The sequence below is a fragment of the Dasypus novemcinctus genome, chromosome 1, assembly GCF_030445035.2.
Source record: "Dasypus novemcinctus isolate mDasNov1 chromosome 1, mDasNov1.1.hap2, whole genome shotgun sequence".
NCBI lineage: Eukaryota > Metazoa > Chordata > Mammalia > Cingulata > Dasypodidae > Dasypus > Dasypus novemcinctus.
In genome coordinates, this window is record NC_080673.1 from 151,860,639 (window position 1) to 151,884,038 (window position 23,400).

Consider the following 23,400-nt stretch of genomic DNA (forward strand, 5'->3'; position numbering starts at 1 on the left):
TTGATACTTTTAGTTATTTTTATTGATATAATCTCCATTTCTAGACTCTTTTCCGGGCCTCTTTCTCCTGTCTTTTCTTTTCACTTTATTCTTTTAAAAACTCTTTATACTTCTTCCTTTGAAAACATTAATATTTTAAATAATTTTCTAATGGTTTATTTTCTCTTTAATCTCTTTAAAATCTCACTTCTGTTTCACAACTTCTCCTGTTCCTTCTTTGCTTCTGTTGTTAGCCTCTTTATTATATTAAGGGGCTATCAAAGCAATCAGTGGAAACCTACATTCCTTAATTTATTTATTCAACAAATATTTACCAAGTATTTACTGTGTGCTAGGTATAAATGAAATAGAAATAAGAAATAGGAAGAAAGAACAGTAAGAAAGCTTTATGGTGTTCTTATTTGTCCTTGCTCTGCCCTATCCTTGGGGCAGCAGCAGACTTCCAGATGTCCATAGGTGTTCTCAGGATGGGACCCTGGGTCCCTGGGTCTGGAGAGAGTGGAGTAGACCTTATTTGTAAATTATCGTATTACCTATTCTAATTTGTCTGGGGGCTACCTGAAGGACTGCTTCAAGGCACTTGTATCTGTTTCATATACTTTAGAAGTCAGCCAGGTCAGAAAAGTAGCAGACATTGTTCAAATATATTTTAAGGTAAATAAAAACACCTGAGCCACCTGGGACAAAAGATTATTGTTGAGAAATACAACAGACCACCTAAGCTCTGGGAGAAAGAGCAGGGAAAGAGCGTCTTTGGAAACTTAGGGCAATTAAAATTGTTTATTGGTGATTTAGAAAGCCACTCACATGCCTAGCAGAGGATGCCTGCACAAAAAAGTCGTGAAAAGACTCCAAGCTTTCATCACTGACTGATACTGAGGCTTAAAGCAAGCGGGAAGTAAAGACTGAGGGAAAGTTGAAAAAGGCCTGGCAAAGGGTTAAAGAAGTACAATCACAGAGCTAATCCACAAAGATTGGGGGAGGTGTTTTTCTTTTTTTCTAAGTTCCTGGCATTGAAGGAAATCTCTGTCAAAACACTGACTGAACAAAAGCTAAGCCTTCAACAATCAAGAACAGCAAACACTTGGAAAGGGGAGAATTCCAGAGTGACCACATTATAATGTTCAAGCGTCCAGTTTTCCTCCAAACAATTACAAGGCACACAAAGAAATAGGGAAGTCTGACCCTTTCAAAGGAAAAAAGTAAATAGAAACCATCTCGAAGGGAGCCCAGACATTTGACTTACTAGAGAAAAAGGCTTTAAATTAACATTCTTAAATAAGCTCAAAGAACTGAAGAAAAGTATAGTCAAAGAACCAAAGAAAATCAGGAACAACATATAAACAAAATAAGAATATCAATAAAGAAACAGAAATTATAAAAAGAAGCCAAATAGAATCGTGAGGTAGAACACAATTGAAGCAGGTTAGTTAAGGAATAAAGAGACAGATCTGGAACCTGGAAGAAAAATCTCCGCCATTGAATACGTGACTTTCAGTACCCCAAGATGGCCACTGGAAGAACCTGTGAGAACTCCCATTCGGAACAAGATTTTCTCCAGAAGCCAGGAGAAGCCCCAGATATTTGCCAAGGGCCTTATCATTGGGCCTTCCTGGGGGATGGAGGCGGGGCGGGGGGGGGGGGGGGGCTTGATGGGCACAGTAATCAATCAAAACACTGAACAGCTGGGACTCCTCCCCCTACATTAGCAAAGGGGTGAAATAATTAAGCGTTTAAAAAGCAAGCACAAAAGCAAAAATCTCTTTGGTGTTGCCTTCTTATCTCCTGCCTGGAACAACATGCTAGTAAAACCTGGGCATTTGTAATCTGTAATGGGGAATTGTCGTCTATAAATCAAGCTTCCTTATCACTTTTTAGCCTCTTCCTCTCTACCTGGGACCAATGATCTGTTATTTTCTCCTGTCTCTCTTCCCTCCCTTACTTAATAAATAACTGGCCTAACTAACCTGGCTTGCTCTTAAAATTCGTTTCTTGTAGCTTAGCTAAGAACCCAGAAAAAATCTGGCAACACAATAACTGAAATGAAAAATTTACTATAGGGGTTTGACAGCAGTGTTGAGCAGAAGAAACAATCAGTGAACTTAAAGATAGGAGAACTGAAATAATGCAGTCTGAGGAACAGAAAGAAAAAAGAATGAAGAAAACTGAATAGAGCCTAAGGGACCTCTGGGACACCATCAAGTAGATTAACAAACACATTACAGAAGTACCTGAGGGGGAAGAGGGAGAAAGGGGTAGAACAAATATCTGAATGAATAATGGCTTAAAATTGCCCAAATTTGATGAATCTATACATCCAAGAAGCTCAATAAACTCTTAAGCAGGACGAACTCAAAGAGATCTACGAAGAGACACTTTTTAGTAAAATCATCAAAACACAAAGACAGTTCATATCAATGCAAGGTGTTAATAATAGGATGGAATACGGGAATCCTATATTTTATGCCTGATTGTTCTGTAAACCACAGTATCTCTACCAGAGAAAAAAATAACTGAAAACAAACAAACAAAAAAACACACACAAAAAGACAAAGAAAGAAACTTAAAAGTATCAAGAGTGAAGAAACTTGTAACATACAAGACCAGCGGCTAATTTTCCATGACACCATGGAGTCCAAATCCCAAATTTGTGGGATGACATTTTTAAAGTGATGAAAGGAAAAAACACCAACCAAGAATTCTATATCCCGCAAGAATGAAAGAGAAATTTAAACATTTAAAGATAAAAGCAAACAGGGAAAAAAAAAAAAAGCAAAAGGAGTTCACTATAATAAAAAAATATATCTCTAGTTAGGGTAATTAATGAGTTGGATAAATATAAATGACAGAACTATTGAATTTTTAGTTTGTAACTCCACATTTTACTCCCTATAGAATCTAAAAGGCAAATGCAAAAAATGAAATGATAAATCAGTGGCTTTGGACACAATGTTTAAACATGTAATTTGTGTTAATAACTACATAAAGGTGGGGGGTTGGAGGGATACAGGAACACTGTTTGTGTATACTATTGAAGTTAAGCTGGTATGAAATAAAAAAGAGGTTATTTTTTTATTTAGGATGTTATATTTAAGCCCCATGGTAACTACACAAAAAACATCGGAGAATGTGTGAGCGCAAAGAGAAAGAAAGTGGACAGCAGGTTGTCAAGGGGATTCGGGGAGTTAATGCATAATGGGTGCTGGGTTCCTATTTGGGGACACAGGCAAGTTTTAGTAATGGAAGGTGGTGAAGGTATCACAACATTGTAATGTTATTAATCCCAGTGAATGGTATGTTTGGGGTGGTTGAGGGAGTAAAGTTTAGGTTATACATATGTTTCCACATTTAAAAAAAAAAAAAGAAAGAGGAACCAAAGAGACAATGACAATGAAATGTAATGCATGATCCTGGATGGACTCTAATAAGGGAGGAGAGAAGGCTCAAAGGCACATTACTGGAACATATGGAAAAAATTGGAATATAGACTGTAAGCTTTTTAACAATGTTAAATTTCTTGAACTTGCTAAATGTACTTAAGGTAGATATATAAGTGAATATCCTTATTCATAAGGAAATGTACTTGGAAGTATTAAGGGTTTAAGAAACATAATGTATAAAAACTACACTCAAGTATTCAGAATATAGGTTCATAGATAGGTAGATAGATGGACAGATATATAGGCAGACTGACAGATGACAAATAGGTAGATTGTATGATAGGGAAATCTGGCAAAATGTTAATATTGGTGGAGCTGAGTATCTGTGAGGATAGGACCAGCTGGAGTTCTCTATATAGGGTTTGTATTATTTTTCTAAGTTTGAAAGTATTTCTAAATAAAAAGTTAAAAAAAAAAGTGAAACCTAGAAATACCATATCACTCTGCAACTAACTCTTAGGCATATCCCCAAAAGAATTGAAAACAGGGACTCAAATGTATTTATTTGCCAATCCTCATAGCAGCACTATTCATAATAGCCAAAGGGTGGAATGGATAAACAAAATAAAACATACACATGTATTCCCTTTTATATGAATTATAAATTAATAAAGTTCTGATACCTATTACAATGTGGATGAACCCTGAAAATATCATGCTATGTGAAATAAGCTAGACACAAAAGGACAAATATACTATAAGTCCACTTAAATAAAATATACAGAATAGGCAAATACATAGAGACAGAAAGTAGACTGGAGGTTACCAGAGACTGGAAGCAGGCAGGAATGAGGAGTTATTGCTTAATGGGTACAGAATTTCTGTTTGGGATGATGAAAATTTTGGAACTAGACAGTGTTGATGATTGCAAAACACTGTGAATGCAATTAATGCCACTGAATTATACACTTAAAAATGTTTAAAATGGAAAAGTCTATGTTCCATATATTCTACCACAACTTAAAAAACACAAATTATTAGAATTGATAACAAAAAATTATCATCAGAACTCGATTCTATCAATGCTTACAACTATTTCAATAAAGTGTCTTTGAACATTTTATGTTTTACGAATGCATTACCTCCTGAATTTCTTTTTCTAACAGCTCTACTCTTTCTCGAAGGTGTCTCCTCTCCGTGTCAATAGAAAGAAGTTCAAGTCGTACTGAGCTACTTTCTCCCTCAGCTTGATGGGCTTTGACCTCCCAGTCTTCGGCACGGCTATGCAGCATCTGAAATCTACCCAACAAATCTTCATTTTCTTTTTCCTGGTTTAAACAGAATGAAATCGTTCATAAATTGGTAAATCTCATTGGAACACACATGTCATAAACACACAAACACATTGGCATTTTTGTTCTTTGGGAAGTATAAGATATCTGTGCAGACACTATATGAAAATCTTTGAGGAAATATAAAAAGACAGTATGAAAGCTCTCCACTCCCAAATGTTTAATATCTAATAGAGGAACAATATACAACTCAAAAGATTTTTCAAAAATCAATCTTAAATTCAACCTAAAAAATGTTATTTTTCACCTTTGCAGCCATTAAGCTCTCCCACCGTGACACCTCAGTTATGTAATTATGAACTCTACTCTTCATTTCTTCTTTCTCTTGCACTGCTGCTTCCAATTCCAATGAGATTTCCTATAAATCACAAAATTAAAGATAACACTGAAATGAACATAGCACCTAATGGGTCCTATTTATATTCAAATAGCTTCTTTGAAATTTGGGGAAGGGAGGAGAAAAAAAAGAGGAAAACTCTTCCCCAAATTTTAACTTTACATAATTTTCCTAGCTAATCTTGACTTTTTAACCTAACTTTACCACACATCCTCCACTACAGACCTGACCATTTATCTGGCATTTACATTAAAGGCTAGTTATACCAGACAGTCAGGGGTTGACATTTCTGATTTATACATCAGCGATATACTTTAAAAGTAATAGTATTGAAGACAATTTTTTTAAAATGTAAAATATTTAATAAAGGAACATGATTGGACTTCTTAGTATAATCCTTTATAAATCAGCATAAATAAAACCAATGTCTTTTGGTATTTTCTACTCTAAGATTTTCTTAATTTATTTATAGATATCTCTGTAAGCCAATGGAAGAAGGCATGAAAAACTAAGTTATTATGGGTCTTTACAATACTGAAACTTGCCTTGGGAGTGATGCTAAGGTCCTTACTAAATAAGGCGACAATGATTTCTGTCACAAAGAACACTATATTCCCAGTTTTTAGTTTCCTTGTCGTGAAGACCAAAACATTGAAGAGACAACAGATATACACAGTGGACACCGTGTAATATATAGCAACATTCTAAGCCACACTTAAAAATACCCTGATAAACAATATTCTCTTTAAAGAATTATTTCTCATGTTTGTTGACAGTTGTATTAATTTTAGAAAAAATATTTTAAGATTTAAAAGTTAGCAAACCATGTAAAGCTACTGTGAAACTATCCAAATGTATGTACTATGCTCATACCTGGTTTTCTCTTGCCATTATAGCCAGATCATCCTGTAATCTTCTGTTTTCCTTAAAGGCTATTTCTCTAGATCTTCCTACATCTTCAAGTTCTTTGTGAGTTGCATCAAGTTGGCGCCGTAGGCTACTTATCTCACGGTCTTGGTTATTTAAAGTATCCTTTACCTGGCTGTTAGAGTAATGTGTAAATAACAGAGCTTTTTGAAAAAACTATAGCTCATCTTACAAAAATTAAAATTGTTGTACTCTAATTTAAGAATACAAAGAATCTAAGAAAGTATAAGTATAACATTAAGAAACTAAGTAATTATTTAAAAGTAAAGTTATTTGTATAATTAAGACCCCTAACAATCATTCTATGTTAATCAAGCCATAAAATAAATGCAATATCTCAAAACTTAAGTAACCATGGAAACCTTTCAAGTGCTAAGAGTAGAACAAAATATCCAATTAGCAAGTATATATTAAGTGTTTAAGTTCCCACTATTATATAAAACATTGTAAGTATATGCAAAATAATTATAATTAATGAATTTTATCTTGAAGTAGCTTACTATCTTTCTGGAGAGACTACAAATAAATGTAAAATTTTATACCAGTGTTCTAGATACATTTAGCTGGAGAATAAACTGAGTAAAGTAATCTCAAGGTCAATGATTTCCAGAAGAAATAAAGAGCAAGGAGGTATGTAAAAGAATTAATAAGACTTGAGTGTTTAGATGTGGATGATAGACAAAGGGAGAAAGTTCAAGAGGATAGCACATTTTCCAGCAACATTCAAGACTGAGAAAATGATGCTGCCACTAGCAAAAATGGAGAAGTTGAAAAAGGAAATTTCCTACTGCCTACCTACTATTTATGTATATATAGATCTATCTATATTCAATGAAAACTTCTGAAAAAGGTAGTTGCTATTTCATTAATTACTTACTTGACAGATGATTCATATTCTGAGACTGTTATCTTCATATGAACAATAGCTTTTTCCTATAGAAATCACAAAATTATATAAGATTCTAAACCATTCATACAGATGTGTCTTTAGTTCAATTTATACAACTTACTACATTTATGTAGCTCAAATCCAACGATATAAATTATGCCATAAAAGAAAGCTCCGGGAAGAGGATTTGGCTCAATCGATAGAGCATCTGCCTACCACATGGGAGGTTCAAGGTTCAAACCCAGGGCCTCCCCAACCTGTGTGGTGAGCTGGCCCATGCACAGTGCTGATGTGCGCAGGGAGTGTTGTGCCACACGGGGGTGTTGCCCGTGAGGGGAAACTCCATGTACAAGGAGTGCGCCCCACAAGGAGAGCCGCCCTGTGTGAAAGAGCAGCCTGTCCAGGAATGGCACCACAAACACGGAGAGCTGACGCAGCAAGATTACGCAACAAAAAGAGACACACATTCCCAGTGCAGCTGACAAGAATGCAAGCGGACACAGAAGAACACACAGCGAATGGACAGAGAGAGCAGATGGTAGGGGTGGTGGGGGGAGGAAGGGGAGAGAAATAAATGAAGAATAAATCTTAAAAAAAAAAGAAAGCTCCATGTGAATATACATCCATGTACCAGCTATACTTCATATATTGGTATATTTCCTCCTACCCAAAGATCTCGATATTTCCTTATGTTTGCTGTATCAAGAACTGTTATATGAAAATATATTCTAGAAATGGAGGAACTTTTGAAAATTGAAAATAAAATTTATTGGGATAAAATAAAATTGAACATATTTAAAGATATGGTCTTGGCTGTGATTAACAGCAAATACGAGAACATTCTCTTATGAACTATAACAAATATAATCCTAATACAGGGTGTTAATAATTGGAGTGAGTTGGGGGGAAAAAAAACACCAAAGTTAGTAGTAATAGCTTGATAATGAACTATTTCATAGTTTGTAACAAATGTTTCATAATACTTCAATGTGTTGGTGTATGGAGAGCCTGGTATGATGACAAGCATGTTTGTTTTGTAAGTTCACAACTTTTACTATACATTTACTGTTTATGTATGCTCATGTATGAATGATATACTTCAATAAATGTTTCTTAAATGAAAAAAGGTATGGTTTTGGAACTTAAGAACTTCTACTTGGTAGATTAGAACTGCATATGACACAGAATATCCGTTCAGGCAACAGATAATGATATTTAAGAGTCACATACTTTATTAGCAAGGTTTTCTTCTAAGCTTGCAATCCTTTCTGTCTTCTCATCTACAGTCTCCTGAAGAACATCTTTTTCTTTATCAATAACACCAATGGTATTTTTCATTACATTAACTTCTTCATCCTGTGAAGTCACCTTAAGGTTGAGTTTATCTATAAACAAAAAGAAATGTTTGTTAGACAAAATAAACTAGAATCAGCAAAAACAAAATTAAAAACACTGTACCTATTTTTCCTTCCAGTATTGTAATCTGTGCTTGGGCTGATTCAAGTTCACCTCTTTTTACAGAAAGTTGGTGCTGATAATCATCAAGTGATCGCTGTAGCTGCTCATTTACCATCCTAAAGAACCATTGGACAAATACAAATGTCATTTTTTATCTGTGATAGAAATTATTTTTGAAAAATGAGATCTTAAAAATATTTTCACTTTTATAGTTCTCTCAAGGCTCTTCCAGTGTAATCCATGGCATATATTGCATATAATTATTTCTTCAAAATAAAGTATAAAAATCAAATCTTTCCTAGAGGTTTCCTGGGCATCTTCAAAGCCCTTAGTTTTCTATAATAACCAATATTCAATTCCCTTAAAATCTACTTCCCATTGTGGAGGTAAAGGAAAAGTCTTAAAACTTCTACCATACAAGCTTGGCACTTCAAATGATTAGCTATAAATCCAGACCAGTGAGCTTTTAATTTTGCTTTCTATTCTGACTCCTTTGGGAGAGAGGGGATAGTCAAATTAGATGTCATAGTAAGTAGAGAAAGCAGGCATTTCTTGTAGTGCAATGTGGATTTAAGACTAAAGGTGGGTTTCATGGAAAAAAGAAAAAAGGACAGACAGAGGCTAGGTGGACAATAACAGATAATTTCAGAGAAATCTGCTTACAGGTTATTTTTTCAGAAGTAGTGTTCCTGGAAGTTGTGAAAGCAGGCATTTGCTCTCGTGACATATGATGGAGTCTTCAGAACACTTTTAGCCCTGACCAAGAAGCTCTTACCTCACTGGAAAGACAGTGTTCTTACACAAGGGTATTTATCAGGAACATCTGCAGGTTCCGTATCAGGTTTCAAGTGAGGAACATACAAGGAAGAAGATCTTAAGGAGGCTTAACTTAGAACTGTCTAATGGAAAGGAGATTAAGAATCTGAAGCCACTAATAGGAAGTACATCTCCAAAGAAATCAAGTTATATTATTTGCAATGAGATATTCTGAAAGACAAAAGTTATGATTCTGACGATTCCAAAAAAAAACCAAGTGCCTGAGACGTAGGGAAGAAAGTTAAACTAAGACTAACATTTTTAGACATGAACAACCAAAAAGATTCTCAGGACACTAACTTCAAACAACAATATTCAAGCTGTTCCTAAAAGCTACAACTAATACTCTATGATGCTTAACTATAGGGAATGGAAAAAGAAGATAGCGAATATTGAATGCACACTACATTTATCATCTTGATGCTTTATGTACATTATGTCTTATAATCCTAGAACAATTCCATAAATACAACTATTATCTCAATTTCACAGAAAAAATAACTTCTTCATGGTCACAAAGTTAGTAAAAAGGCAAAGGAAATATGTAAATCCAGGCTAGTTTAACCTGATATCAATGTTCTTCTATTACACTGCTTTGCCTTCCATGAAGAGTACAGTGAGGTCAAAGAAACAAGAAGCAAAGGCCCATGCAAAGGAGAAGATTAAAACATTAAAAACCATCAATGAGAGGACCAGAACTGGGATATAGCAGACAAAGACTTTTTATAAAATGGCCCTACATATGCTCAAAGAGCTGAAGAAAAACAGGGACAAAGAACTAAAGGTAATCAGGAAAACAGATGAGCACAAAGAAAATATCAATAGAGATATGGAAATTCAGGATCAGAAATTAAAAATTCCCTAGAGGAATTCAACAATAGATTGAAGCTGGAAGAATGAATCTGAACTTAAAGACATACACTGAGGCATATGACAATCAAACTGCCGAATGTCAGAGATAGAGAGAAAATTCTGAAAGACAGAAGGAGCATGTTACATACAAGGGATGCTCAGTAAGATTAAGTGCTGATCTTTCATCAGAAATCCGAAAGGCAAGAAAGCAGTAATAGGACATATTTAAAGTGATGAAAGCAAAAAAACTGCCAAGAATTCTTTATCTCACAAAACTGTCTTTCAAAATTGATAGCGAGATTAAGACATTCCCAGATAAACAAACTGAGGGAATCTGTCACCACTACACCTGCCCTATGAGATATGACAAGAGACTCCAGGTTGAAAGGAAAGGACACTAGATAACAGATCAAAGCTGCATGAAGAAACGAAGATCTTCAGCAAGGGTATCAACAGGGATAAATATAAATGTATTTTTGGTTTGTAATCCCACTTTTCACTTCCTACCTGATCCATAAGACAAATGCCTGGGATAATAATAAATCAATGGTTTTGAATTCATAGTGTATGAACATGTAATTTGTGATAAGAACTACATAAAAGTGGGAGGGCAGAGGGATATAGAAACATAGTTTGAATATATTATTGAAGTTAAGTTATCACAGTAAACAAAATTGTTATAGATTAGGATATTGAAGTTAAACCCCTACAAAAAAATATTGGACAACGTGCAAGCTCAGAGACAAAAGTTAGAGTACAGGTTGTCAGGGGTAGGGGGCAGAAGGAATGGGCAGTTAATAGAAAATAGGTATAGTTTGGGGAAATAGGGAAGTTTTAGTAATGGAAGGTGGTGAGATACTGCAACATAATGAATTTGGTTAATTCCACTGAATGATATGCCTAGGAGTGGCTGAGATGGGAATGTTTATCTTGTATATGTTCTCACAATAAAAAAAAAAAAGGGAAAGAAAAACAACTAAATTGACAATGATAATTAAAGGCAATACATGATCCTAGAAGAAATCTAACAGGGAGAAAAGAAAGCTTAAAAGGACATTATTGGACCACAGCTCTTAGGCTCCACCCCCGTCACCCTCCCACATGGCTTTGGCTCAGGCTGCCTGATTTCCCAGTGGCCCAGTGCAGCCTGCACAAGCACAGTGTGGGTGGAGCAGACCTGGTCGTTGGGAGAGCATGTGGCTGCACATCAAGCAGCCAAATGGGCCCACAGCAGGCGAGGGGCCAGGCTGGGGCCTGATGGCATAGCTGCCAGGTCCTTTATGATGAGATATTTTGGGATGCTTCTCCCTGTGTGTAGTTGATAGTCTGGGTGGTTTTGACAGTATTAAAACCTTTCCTTAGGACCTTGGCAGGGGAATCAAGGATTCCATCTAGGTTATTTGTATCATCTTAAAGCTAGATGCTTGAATCCAGCAAAACAGGAGCAGTGTCAGAGAAGAGAAAGTTGTGCGTTGGCCCAGCACAGAGCCCAGAGCTGGAAGCAGGAGAGTAACCCATGTATCGTTAGTAGAATTTTCCAGGGCTGCACTTGGAATGGTGGAGTTCAGTCTCCTTGTTTTATCGAATATTTATTCCTGTGCTTCAGTCAGTAACAGCACAAATTATTGGTGATCCATCACCACATGGAGATGTTTGGTTGTGGTTGGGATTCTTCCTCATGTCAGTTTCCAGTGCTCGTTGGGTGCTTCCCCCGTTTGTGCTCAGCAGAGTTGTCAGTGCCATTTGGTTTCAAGATACAGCTGATCTCGCCTTTGAATATCAGGGAGGAAGCCTCATCCAATCCCTAGTGCCAGCAAAGTAATTGCTATTATGCTCTTCAACCTTCTGCTGCAGGCTCTTTTCCTCATCCAGGATGTCTGTGGTCTCTATCCCATCTAGCTCGTTGGTCAGCTGGTTTGTCTCTTGCACATGTCCCTTCTCTACTCACTTTACTGCTTCTAATATCCCTGGTTCAGTAAAGGATTTGAAGTGCACCAGCAGTTGTCAAATATAGGAAGGAACTGGCCTTACTACTTTGGGTTTGATTTGCCCTGGGCTTTTCTCACAGGAATGCAGTCATCACGCATTACCAGGAACTGCCTCTTCTCTATCTTCTTTCCTTTATTCATTATCAGCACCAAAGAAGCAAAGATCCCTAGCAAAGCACATATTCCCAGTTCCACATCTTCTCCTTGGTGGTCTTTTTAAGCAACAGATTCTTCCACAAGACAGTCCATCTGCAGTCTGCCCTGAGTAACTCAAATTCTGCAGAGTTCTCTTCATCACATCCATCACCTGCCAAACTAAAGGCTGCTGCAGGCCACTGAATCTCCTGTCCTCCAATGGGGGTGGTGGGATTGGAGGCTGTGGGAGATCTTTTCCACTTTCCTCTTCCCAGGGAGGCAGATCCCACTCTGCCAAGGGCCCTCCGCTTATTCCCTTCTTTCTGAGGATTTGGAATTTTTGTCTCTGGTGCACATAAGGCAAATCTCCTGATACCCGTATGTGGATTTTTATCGCCACCCTGAGTCTGAGAGGACTACAGGGTTTTCAGCAGCTATTATCTAGTATGTGCCAGCCCTGTGCATGGGCTGAACTGAATTTTATTGACCCTCCTACCTTTACTTCCTGCCTTCCACCATCCTTGGATGAATGGATTTTGTAAATCTAGCTGTTGTAAATTGTGGATTTGTTATTTTTGTTTTCCTGTGTAGCATATACATTGAATGTGGGGGTAAAGGAGCTGCTCCTGGTCACTCTTTTTATAGCCATCACTGTCTCATTTCTTGTAGCTTAGGTTAGGTTTGGGTTTCTTGCTTCACTGAAAAAAAAACACCTGAAGAAAGGGGACAGGAGGAAGGACCTCCTGGCTATATCTGCTGTGATTTTCTCTCTTCTCCTTGAAGTGGAAAAAACTTTTTCACTGGTACTTTTAATGTTCCCCAAGGGTAGGGAGGTACCAATTCTGGACAAGTGCCACTGCAATACAGAATGGTCAGAGAACCAAAGCTTTTAATATCTGAGGGGTCTGAAATCTACTGTTGGCTACTGCCATGTCTGTCTGGTACTTTGGAGGAATGCGGGGGTCTATGAATAGGAACTGAAAGGGGAAACTTATTCAACATGTTCAACCTGTGACTGTTTTTCCTTTAAAAGACTGAATGTGGGGTATAGAGTAGGCAGGGTGTCAAAACAATTGTACAATTCTAAAATATCACACACGAGCTGGTTGCCCTCTCCCCCCATACACACACACATACACAAAGGAGATTACTGGGACATATGAAAAATTTGCAAGAGAGACTATATGTTTTATGTTGGTGTTAAATTTCTTGAACTTGATAGCTGTACTTAAGGTGGATACTTAAGTGAATGTTCTTGTTCTTAGGAAATGTACATGGAAGTTTACATATTCAAGGAATAAGATATATAAAACCACTCAAGTGTCCAGAAAATGAATTGATAAATACATAGGCACAGATGGACAGACAATTGGATTCAGACAGATTAATATACTGTAGGATAGATAGAATGATATAGCAAATGTGGCAAAATGTTAATACTGGTGGATCTGGTTATCTGAAGGAATAGGGGATATGTTGGAATTCTCTGTATGAGGATTGTATTATTTTTCTAACTGTCCTGTAAGACTGAAAGTATTTCAAAATTAAAAATAAAAACAAAACCTAGCAAACAGAATGGCCTGCAGTGCCTAATGAAGGGCACTGAGTGGGTGAAAATACTTTTTATCCCAGTAAGAAATATAAAAATATCTTTATAACAATAATTACTAGGGTTATTTCCCAGTGAAAAAAGGGTTGGTAAAGGAAGACAGAAAATCATCTTAGTTGATATGTAAAGCCACAACTAAAAGAGGTCCTTGGGTAAGTTCTAAAAATAGCTTTGCCTTATTGGATTTTAGTATCGTAAAGAAAGGGGACAAGGATTGTACACCAGAGCTTGGAAAAGACCCTTCTGGCAGAAGTATTGCTACAAAGATAAAGGTCTTCTAAATTAAAGAATTGAGGTGTAAAAGTTTTTAAGGAATAGTAGTTGGGAGACTACCATATTATTTGTTCTGAAAGGAAATTCTGAAAAAAAAAAATTTTTTTTAAAACGACGTACCAGGGATTGAACATGTGAAGCAGGTGCGCAACCACTGATCTCCTCTGAGAAACTTTTGAGACTCAAGTTGTCAAGTTGTTAGGAAAATGAACCAATTTATTAAATAAGAAAGTGCTATAAACACAGCAAAGGGAAGTGATGGCTTCCCATTAGAGAGAAGAGGAATAAATCTGAACTTAGAACCAAAATTCTAGCTCCCTACTTATCAGCCATGTGACTGGGTAGGTCCACTTCTCTGAGCCTCACATTCCTCAGTCATATTACCTTACATGGAGGTATGCATGCTCTAATTTTAGGGAGAAAAGTATTTATTTCTCTTCATGATCATGTATATTGTAAAGAAAGACAACTACCTAAAGGACACTTCATTCATTAGAAATTCAAGTTCTAAAATGGTGCTGAAGCTCCATCTAGAAGAGCAGGTTTGGAATTTCAGTGCCTATTATGGGAGAAACCAAGGTGGTGTTTTATTTTACATGTCAACCAAAAGTCTATGCTTATGGCCCACAGCTACTGAGAAAGGCTATTAAAACAAGAATAATTTCTCTATGAGCTAAAGAGGGCAAGTGGGGTTAAGATATTTTCTTTTTTCTTTTCTGAAAGGAAAAGGGATGAAGATTTGTACCTGTGACTAGGTACATTGGCCCTTTCAACTCCAGCTCTGAGCTCAGCTGTCCTGGCTTAGGGCCCTGGCTCCTCTCCCTGTCTTGGTAGAAATAACGTTCGGCATGCCCAGTAGATGGCTCCTAGGTATCCTAGGGGCTCTATGAGTCTTCTTTTCTTCAGCTAAAATGGTTCTCAATTCCCAATTTCCTTAACAATAAAAACACTTTTCAAGGGAGACCAGCTGTATTTAGTTTTCTGGCTACACCTAAACAAATCCTAGTACAACTATTATCTGTTACCATAATCATAAATCTAACTATAGAGTTCATGGGCCATATCCAGGAAATACCTATTAAAGCATTTATTTGATCCTGGATCAGTATATAAACCTCTAGTTTTGAAAAAGGTACACAGATAACTGAAGATTTAGACTAAGATGAATTGAAAACATTCTGACAGTATTTTCAGCTGCAGAAATCTAATTGTTTAAGGGTCTCATATCTAGCTGTTGTGTGGATTAAGGCTGTTAACTATAGAGCTGATTGAGAAAAGTTAGTTGTCTAACTGGGATGAAAACAATTTAACTTCAAGGAGGTGTTTGCAAACTATAGTCCACTGCCTGTTTCTGTAAGGCTTGAAAGCTAAGAATATTTTCTGCAAGTTTAAATGAAAAAAGAAAGTTGTCAAAAGAAGATTAATATCTGTGACATATAAGAATTACATGAAATTCAAATGTCAATATCCATAATTAAGTTGTATTGGAACACAACTGCACTTAACTGACTTATATATTGTTTATGTTTGCTTTCTTGTTACAAAGGCAGTGTTGAGGCTGTGAAGGAAACTGGCTGGCATTGTCTAAAACAGTAACTAGCCCTTTACAGAAAATGTTTGCCAACTACTCTAGAAGCCGGTTGGCAAGTTCTGGGACAGACTATCTTCCTAGGTAGAGAGAAGTTTCTTTATAGCATTATGGAATTCTGATGCCAGGTCTTATTAAGTGTTACAATTCAAGGGAGACAATTGCCATTAGTTTAATTTTAGAGTGGTCAGAAAATGGAATTTTATATTTTGTCTTCTGATTCTGTGTCAAAGACCAGATTGAAGAGACTGCTTGTTATAGAAAAGACTGTTTGGGGCACTGAAATATAGTGAAAAATGCCTGACTCTGCTGAGGAAAAGAGAAGATTGGTCTATCAGGTAGACGGAAAGAAGCATATGCCCAATCTATCTATCAGTCTCTTAAATGTCTTCAGGAAAAGGGAAAGAAAACATGGTATGATTAAAGGGTTAGTAAGATCTCTAGCTAGTAACCATATTGAAAGTTGCATGAGGTTTGGAAAATGTGGCTTTGCTTCCATAGGGTGCTTGGTATTATGGTCTGTCCTGGGTGTAATCTTGGATTTGGACCCAAAGGCTGGCACTCATGGTTCTACCCACATTTACTGACACGGAAAATGTGAAGTTAAGTCATATTCTTCTGGCAGAGCAAAACAAAGTTGTGAAAGCATGCAATTTCCCCAGGTTATGCAAAGTAGGGAGAAGAGAAAAACCCTCACAATCCTCTCTTATAGCATGGTGACTGAAATACTCAGGTGAGTGAAGTGGCAGCTTGAGCTCTCCATAGAAATGAACCTTAGTATAAGAAAGAAACTCCATAGGAGCTGTAGGCTAGGGGATCCAAGAGACGGCACTGAAAGCTCTGCCTTAATGACTGGAATGGCTTCCTCTGGGGAAAAGAAAAAGGAGTTGTGGCTTAATTTGAAGGAAAAAGCAAAATGGATTAAATGACAAATCCAGCCAGCTGGAAACAAAAGGGGAAAAGGTCTAATAATTCTGGGCAACAGAAATATACCATGGTATCTGTACTTTGGAGCTGAATTTAGACATGAAAAAAAGGACTGTCTCTCCTTAACAGAGCATATACAGTGCTTGCAAAAAACCGGGAAAAAGAAGCTTCTACCTTAGTTCTTTCTAAAACCTAACTTATCAAGACTTGTAGTTAAGAGTAGCAAAAGAGCAAAAATTGGAAAAGCCTTATGAGCCACTAATAGAGCATTCCTTAATTAACCATGGAGTGGTAACATCTGATAGGAAAGGGGTGCAGAAGAAAGGGCCCTCTGAGTTGTGAAATTACCTACGAATGAAAGGGATAGTCATTTTAGATACATTTGAATTGCTCCTGCTCTTAGCCTGCTGCATAATGCTAGAGAAAACACAAATATACACATTTATATCAGTACTAATTTATAATTTCCGACTTACAAGCTCACTAATCCTTTTACTAGTTTCTAGTCAGTTTTTCTGCACTTACCATTATGAATGTGAGTAGTCTGAGAACTGAAAAGAAACTTTTGGATATGAAAATCAAAATGTCATTAGTAATGTTAAGGAAAAAGTCCCAAATCTTCATAAACTCTCAGTGAGTAAGGCCCCACTCCTAAATTCTTTTCCTCAATCTTATTATAAATATAATTTTGAGAGAGAGACTTCCTATGATTCTTCAGAGTGATCCTCTTTCTCTGACCTTCATTTTACTTATGGCGGCTACTCAGTCTGCTACTAACTTTGTTGTCTTTTTTTTTTTTACTTCGATCTTTTGTTTTCTAAATTGATTCATGATTAACAAACAATCCAGTCTCCTATGGTAAAAGTTCTGTATTGCTCTCATGCCCATATTATTTGTCATACAGTCCTTCAGATTTCATATAAGAAATGTCTCCTAAATCTGGCATCTCTTCTCCAAGTTCATTGCCATTGTTTCAGTCCAGACCCTTAGTATTGACAGTGAGTCATTAATATCTTAAGATTTCATATCCATCTTTCACGTTTTCCACTAGAATTAGCTTCTTTAATGCTACTCAGGTCACTCACTTCTTTGGTTAAAAATTTGTTTGTTGAGTATGTTCGTAAGGTAAAATTCAGGCACTCTTCAAAGTTCTTCATAATTTGACTCTAACCTGTAGATATGGCCCATTTTCCCATACTGACCTTACCATTTTTTTCATACACATCAGACCTTTTCAGACCCTGCACATAGGTTCTTTCTTCCTAGAATGGAGTTACCAACGTCCTTCATTTGAGGATTCCGAATATCACTAGCGAACCAGCTTAAACGTTACCTTCAAAGTGACACTTCCCTAACTGTCAGATTATCAGTTCCTCTTTCTAGTGTACATCTCTATTTTTTTTAAAAAGATTTATTTATTTATTTAATATCCCCCCCTCCCCCGGTTGTCTGTTCTCAGTGTCTATTTGCTGCGTCTTGTTTCTTTGTCAGCTTCTGTTGTCGTCAGCCGCACGGGAAGTGTGGGTGGCGCCATTCCTGGGCAGGCTGCACTTTCTTTTCATGCTGGGCGGCTCTCTTCACTGGCGCACTCCTTGCGCGTGGGGCTCCCCTACGCAGGGGACACCCTTGTGTGGCACGGCACTCCTTGCGGGCATCAGCACTGCGCATGGGCCAGCTCCACACGGGTCAAGGAGGCCCGGGGTTTGAACCGCAGACCTCCCATGTGGTAGACGGACGCCCTAACCACTGGGCCAAGTCCATTTCCCTGAACATCTCTATTTTATTCATTTATATGAAATAGCATTTAATATTTAGTAGATTATGATATATCCATTTACATGTTACAACTGACATGACTCTCTTGAGGGCAGGGTCTGTCTTATTCATTTTTATTATTCTACTGTGGGCTATACCCAGTCTGTGACACTGAGTAATAACTCTATAAGAATTTGATGATTAATAAACATTAACTCTTGGTTATTGTGTCTAAAACAAAATTAAATTTTGTGTGACTAAGGCAAGAAGAAAAAATGCATAACTACTTATTACATCTGATCAAAAGGCTCCTTCATAGTTACAGTGTCATAACTTCTCCTTACAACTAATTTTAAACCATCACTTTAACAATCTTCTGCAATTACTTTACATTCAAAATATCTAAAGAATCACCTAGGAATACAAGAAAGTAAAGCATTTATATTACAGTACTAAATAGAAACACCCTTGCAACAACAAAGGAAAATGAAGAAAGCAGGATAAAATGGAAGCAGCAGAGAATAGTTTTGGAGGAGATGAGGGTAAAGGGAGAGAGGAAGTCTAATTAGAAAAGGTTAAAAATTGGGGGAAAAAATACTGATCTTACATTTCTTTGAAAGAGGCAAGAGAAAGAAAATTATATAGGTAGCAAAATATTATGTAATTTTAAGCAGCCCTACACTATGGAGGACAAATGATCTAAAGCATCTTTAAAGAGGGATTTTTGAAGGAGTTAGGCAGAAAAACTTGCCTGCAATCATATTAATCTAATTCTCTAAAAAAACACACAAAAACATCCATTCAAAACCCGCCCAGATTTACCAGTGATTCAGAACCTTTAGAGATGACCTCTTAAATCTATACTTTTCAAATGCTCCCCAGGTGATTCTAAAGCAAGGCCAACTTTGGGAACCACTGCTCAAAGGCCCAGTCTAAAATGTCACAGTTATGAATCTTACATAACCACAAATAGGTTCCCAGAAGTGAAATAAGAAATATCTTAATAAACTTACCTGAGTGAGTTCATCTCTGTTTTCTGATGAGATGAGTCACCAGCAGCATGGCCAAGTTTTTGAGCTTGGAATTTTAATTTGTTCTCCAATGACTCTATTGTTTCTTTCATCATTAACAATTTAGACTTTAATTCACATTTTTCGTTTTCCAGCTATAATTTAAAAAATTAACAGGTATGCATCTTAGTGCTTTTTGTCTTAGGCACTCTTTAGTAATATTTCTGGAAGAAAACTAAAGACATAAATCAAACTTATTTAAAAATATTTTAAAGGTTATGTGTACCCATTAGGTTCTAGATGTCAAAATGGGCATACATATTAATTTCCCTCCCTTGATATCAATGAAATAAAAGAAAAGAATATATTCATAACAGCAATGAAAACAGGAAGGGAAAGCATTAGCAGATCCAAATTGTGAAGAATTTCTTAAAAAACAGTAAGTAGACAGGACTGAATTGACGGAAAACCTTGAGCAGCAAGGACTGTAACCCAAACACAAAATGGGCAAGGTCTGTACAAAAAAACTGCAAAAATTTCCCTGAAGGAAATGACAACGTAAAGACACACTATATTTTCTTGATGGAAACACAATATTATAAGTATATCAAATCTTCCCCCAAATAATCACAAAATTAATGAAATTCCAATAAAAATCCCACATAACTTAAAATATGGAATGTCTTAGATTTGATAAACTGATTCCAAGCTCATATGAAAAAAGCTAAGAAAAATCAGGAATAATTTTGAGAAGGGGTCAAGAGTACAGGTAGACTTGCCTTATGGGACATCAAAACAAGCTACAAAGTTACTATAATTAAAAAAATGGCTGGGGAGAGGATGTGACTCAAGTGCTTAAGGACCTGCTTCCCACACAGGAGGTCCCAGGTTCAATTACTGGCCCTAGTACCTCAAAATAAAACAAAACAAAAAAACAAGCAAATGGTCATGCAAATACATGAAGCTGATCAAAGTAGAAAACATGATGTACAGATGTAAATTTAGAAAAGATAGGGATTTTAGGGAAGTGAGAAAAGGATGAACGCTTTAAAAAGAAACAACCATAACCAGTAGACCAATCACACTTTTTATTTTATTCTTTCCTCCATCTGGAAACACCACAAAAATGACAGTAAAGGAGTGAAAAAGGCATAAACTCATAAGGACAGGGAGAACAAGAAAGAAACCAAGAGTAGAAAAGTAATTTCAATAACTTGTCAAAGACAAAAAACATTGTGGAAAAAAATTACTATCTAAATCAGGGTTTTCCAACCTAGGAACTACTGGTGTTTGGATCAAATAATTCTTTGCAGTGGAGGGTGTGTGTGTGTGTGAGTGTGGCTGTCCTATGCATTGTAGTAGTCTTTGTAGCTTCCCTGGCTTTTAGCCACTAGATGACAGTAGTACCTCCCCTCCAGTAGGGATAACCAAAAATGTCCCATAAGGGGCAGAAGTGACCAACCCAGTTGAGAACCACTGATCTACAGTGACCACAATAAAGAATAACAATAAACAAGCAATTGATCTACTCTGAGCTCAATACTTAGAGGCAAGAGGTTGAGGGTAGGGGTCAGAAGCAGAGTTGAAACAAGGAGAATGGCAGAAGAACTTCTACAAAGTACTTTTGGAAATTAGAAATACAACTTTAAAAATGTTTTTAAAGCAACAGGAAAAAAAACAAGCAATAGAAGGGTTAGGAGATAAATTTGACGAAATCTTACAGAAAGTGGAACAAAAAGACAAAGAGAAAATAAAGGAGAGAGTATAAGAACCTCACAGGATCTCTTCAGGAAGTCTAAAATTATTAATAAAAAGTTCTAAAAAGGGAAGACAAATTATCCAAGAATTTTTTTTTAATTATCAGAAATAACACAAGTCTTTAGGTTGAAGGAGTCCATACTTGTTTAAAAAAAGATTTGCCAATTTCAATGAAATTTCAGAAAACAGGTATAAAGAAAAATCCTAAGCTCTCTCATAAATAAAACATGTCATGTATTAAGGACTAAGAAACAGAATAGCGTCAGATATATCAAAAAAAGTTGAGACAATAGAAGACATTATCAAAAGTTTTAGTGAAAATAATTTCCCAATCTAGATTTCCATATACTCAACCAAATCATGTATTAAGTATGGAAGTTGAATAAAGACATTTTCAGAGATATAAAGGACCCCAAAACCTTTTTCCCATATACCATTTCTCAGGAAACCACTGAGAAGGTGCTATACTGGACTGAAGGAACAAAACAATACAGAGAAAACATAGGATTCAACATAGGAAAGAGGAAAGTTTTAGGACAGCTACAGAGAGACACAAGTTCACAATGGAGCAGGAAGATGGAAAGCTCAGGAAGTGGGGGTCTGCAGCAGAAAAAAATGGAACTGATATGTTTGAATATATTAAAAATATTGACAAGCATGAGGCAGAGATGTTGGTATCCTTGCCAAAAATTAGCAATGGTCAATGAAAACAGGAAAATTAAAAAACAACAACAAAAACAAGCAATTATTATCTCCAGGAAAAAGATCTATAAGGAAAAAAGGTAGGAGAGCACTGCCACTTGGCTGGGCAGTGAAGGGTTAGTGGTCATGAAAACGTAACACTAACTATTGAACTAAGCAAATTAAGTAATAAATCTGTGTTGAGGTAATGAGGGAAGAAAAGGAGGAGTGCAAGGCCATCATTTACCATCATGGAAAAGTCACTAAATCATGCTTAAATCAACAAGTAAGACAAAGCAGTACATTATTTAGATGAGCTAGAGAGTTGAGGGTAGTAGTTTTGGGAATATGGAGATAGAGAAGGAAACTTCTTTGCATTAAAATTCCTTCAGAATTCATTAGGTATATTTTGTACAATAAAAGGACATACATAGTATAAAGAATTTAAAAGTGTACTTTGTGCATATACATCATCTGGTTTAACCAAAAATATCTCCTGAATTTTTGAAACTACTTGTGAGCAGTCCTCAGCCCCATTCTCCATTCTCTGTCCACAAGAACCACTCTCTTGAATCTTCCATTTCTCATTCCTTGCTTTTCTTCAGTGAATTATATATGTATGAATCCCTAAATAATAATATACTGTCTAATTTTTAAAGGTTTCTGAACTTTATTATATAAATGGAATCATACTGTATGTTTTGTCTTACAAATATTAGGATTCATGCATGTTGATGCTTGTAGCTTTGTTCATTCATTTTGACTGCTGTATAATACTCCATTGTATGAATTACCACTATATGACCGTTCCTCTTACAACTGACACCATTTTCTTTTTTGCTGTTTAAATAGTATTCCCATCACACTACCACAGCTCTTGTACATATCTCTAGGTATATATAGTCAAATGTTTGTCTAATGCAAGGTTTGGCAAATTTTTTCTGCAAAGGGCCAGAGTAAAGATTTTAGGCTTTGTGAGCCTATGATTGTCTGTTGTCACTACTCCATTATAGCACAAAAGTAGTCAAAGACAATATATAAACAAATGAGTATGGCTATGTTCCAATAACATCTTTATTTACAAAAAGAGGGTACAAACTGCATTTGACCTGATGGCTGTAGTTGGCTAATCCCCAATCTAGAGTACATATGCAGAAATGGAATGGTTGGCTCACAGGGTATGCCTTTGCTAGATAATACCAAAAAATTCTCCACAGAGGTATCAATTTATATTCTCAGGGGTTACACATACTTGACAACATATTGTAGAATGTTAATTTCTGATGACTTAATGAATGTAAATATTTGGCTGTGAATTTAATTTGCATTTCCCTTATTATTAAGGTAGATCACCTTTTTATGTTTATTAGACTTTTTAATTTCTTCTTCAATGGAGTGACTATCCACGTCTTCCACTCATTTTCTCTTTGGGTTAAATGTGTAGCAAGTTGTTCACACAATTAATGGCTGTCTTTTTAATTTTTTTAGTGGCTACTTTAAAAAAAAGATGTTCTTCTTGTTGTAGATTTATTTACCTGTTTTTCTTTAGGGAATGAACATTTTTTATCTCTTTACACTAGTGACTAGGATCATGACTCTAGAATCACACACATTCTAGCTGTGTGATCTTAGCAAGTTACCCCATTTCTGCCTCAATTTTTACCT

General features: G+C 36.3%; 1 protein-coding gene and 1 pseudogene across 13 annotated transcripts in view; one reads left to right on the forward strand and one right to left on the reverse strand.

Moving 5' to 3' along the window:
- Nucleotides 1–23,400, reverse strand: part of CEP135 (centrosomal protein 135) — an 89,556-nt gene that overhangs the window by 23,084 nt on the left and 43,072 nt on the right. For all 13 annotated transcript variants that reach the window (XM_058298155.2, XM_058298162.2, XM_058298126.2 and 10 more), the window contains 7 exons: nt 19,300–19,451; nt 8,344–8,459; nt 8,116–8,270; nt 6,874–6,929; nt 5,943–6,111; nt 4,980–5,090; nt 4,523–4,708 (listed from right to left, as the gene is read on the reverse strand). In XM_058298155.2, the coding sequence (XP_058154138.1) occupies nt 4,523–4,708; nt 4,980–5,090; nt 5,943–6,111; nt 6,874–6,929; nt 8,116–8,270; nt 8,344–8,459; nt 19,300–19,451 (945 nt within the window). The remainder of the gene's footprint in view (nt 1–4,522; nt 4,709–4,979; nt 5,091–5,942; nt 6,112–6,873; nt 6,930–8,115; nt 8,271–8,343; nt 8,460–19,299; nt 19,452–23,400) is intronic.
- LOC139438650 (etoposide-induced protein 2.4 homolog pseudogene) lies at nt 10,056–12,338 on the forward strand (annotated as a pseudogene).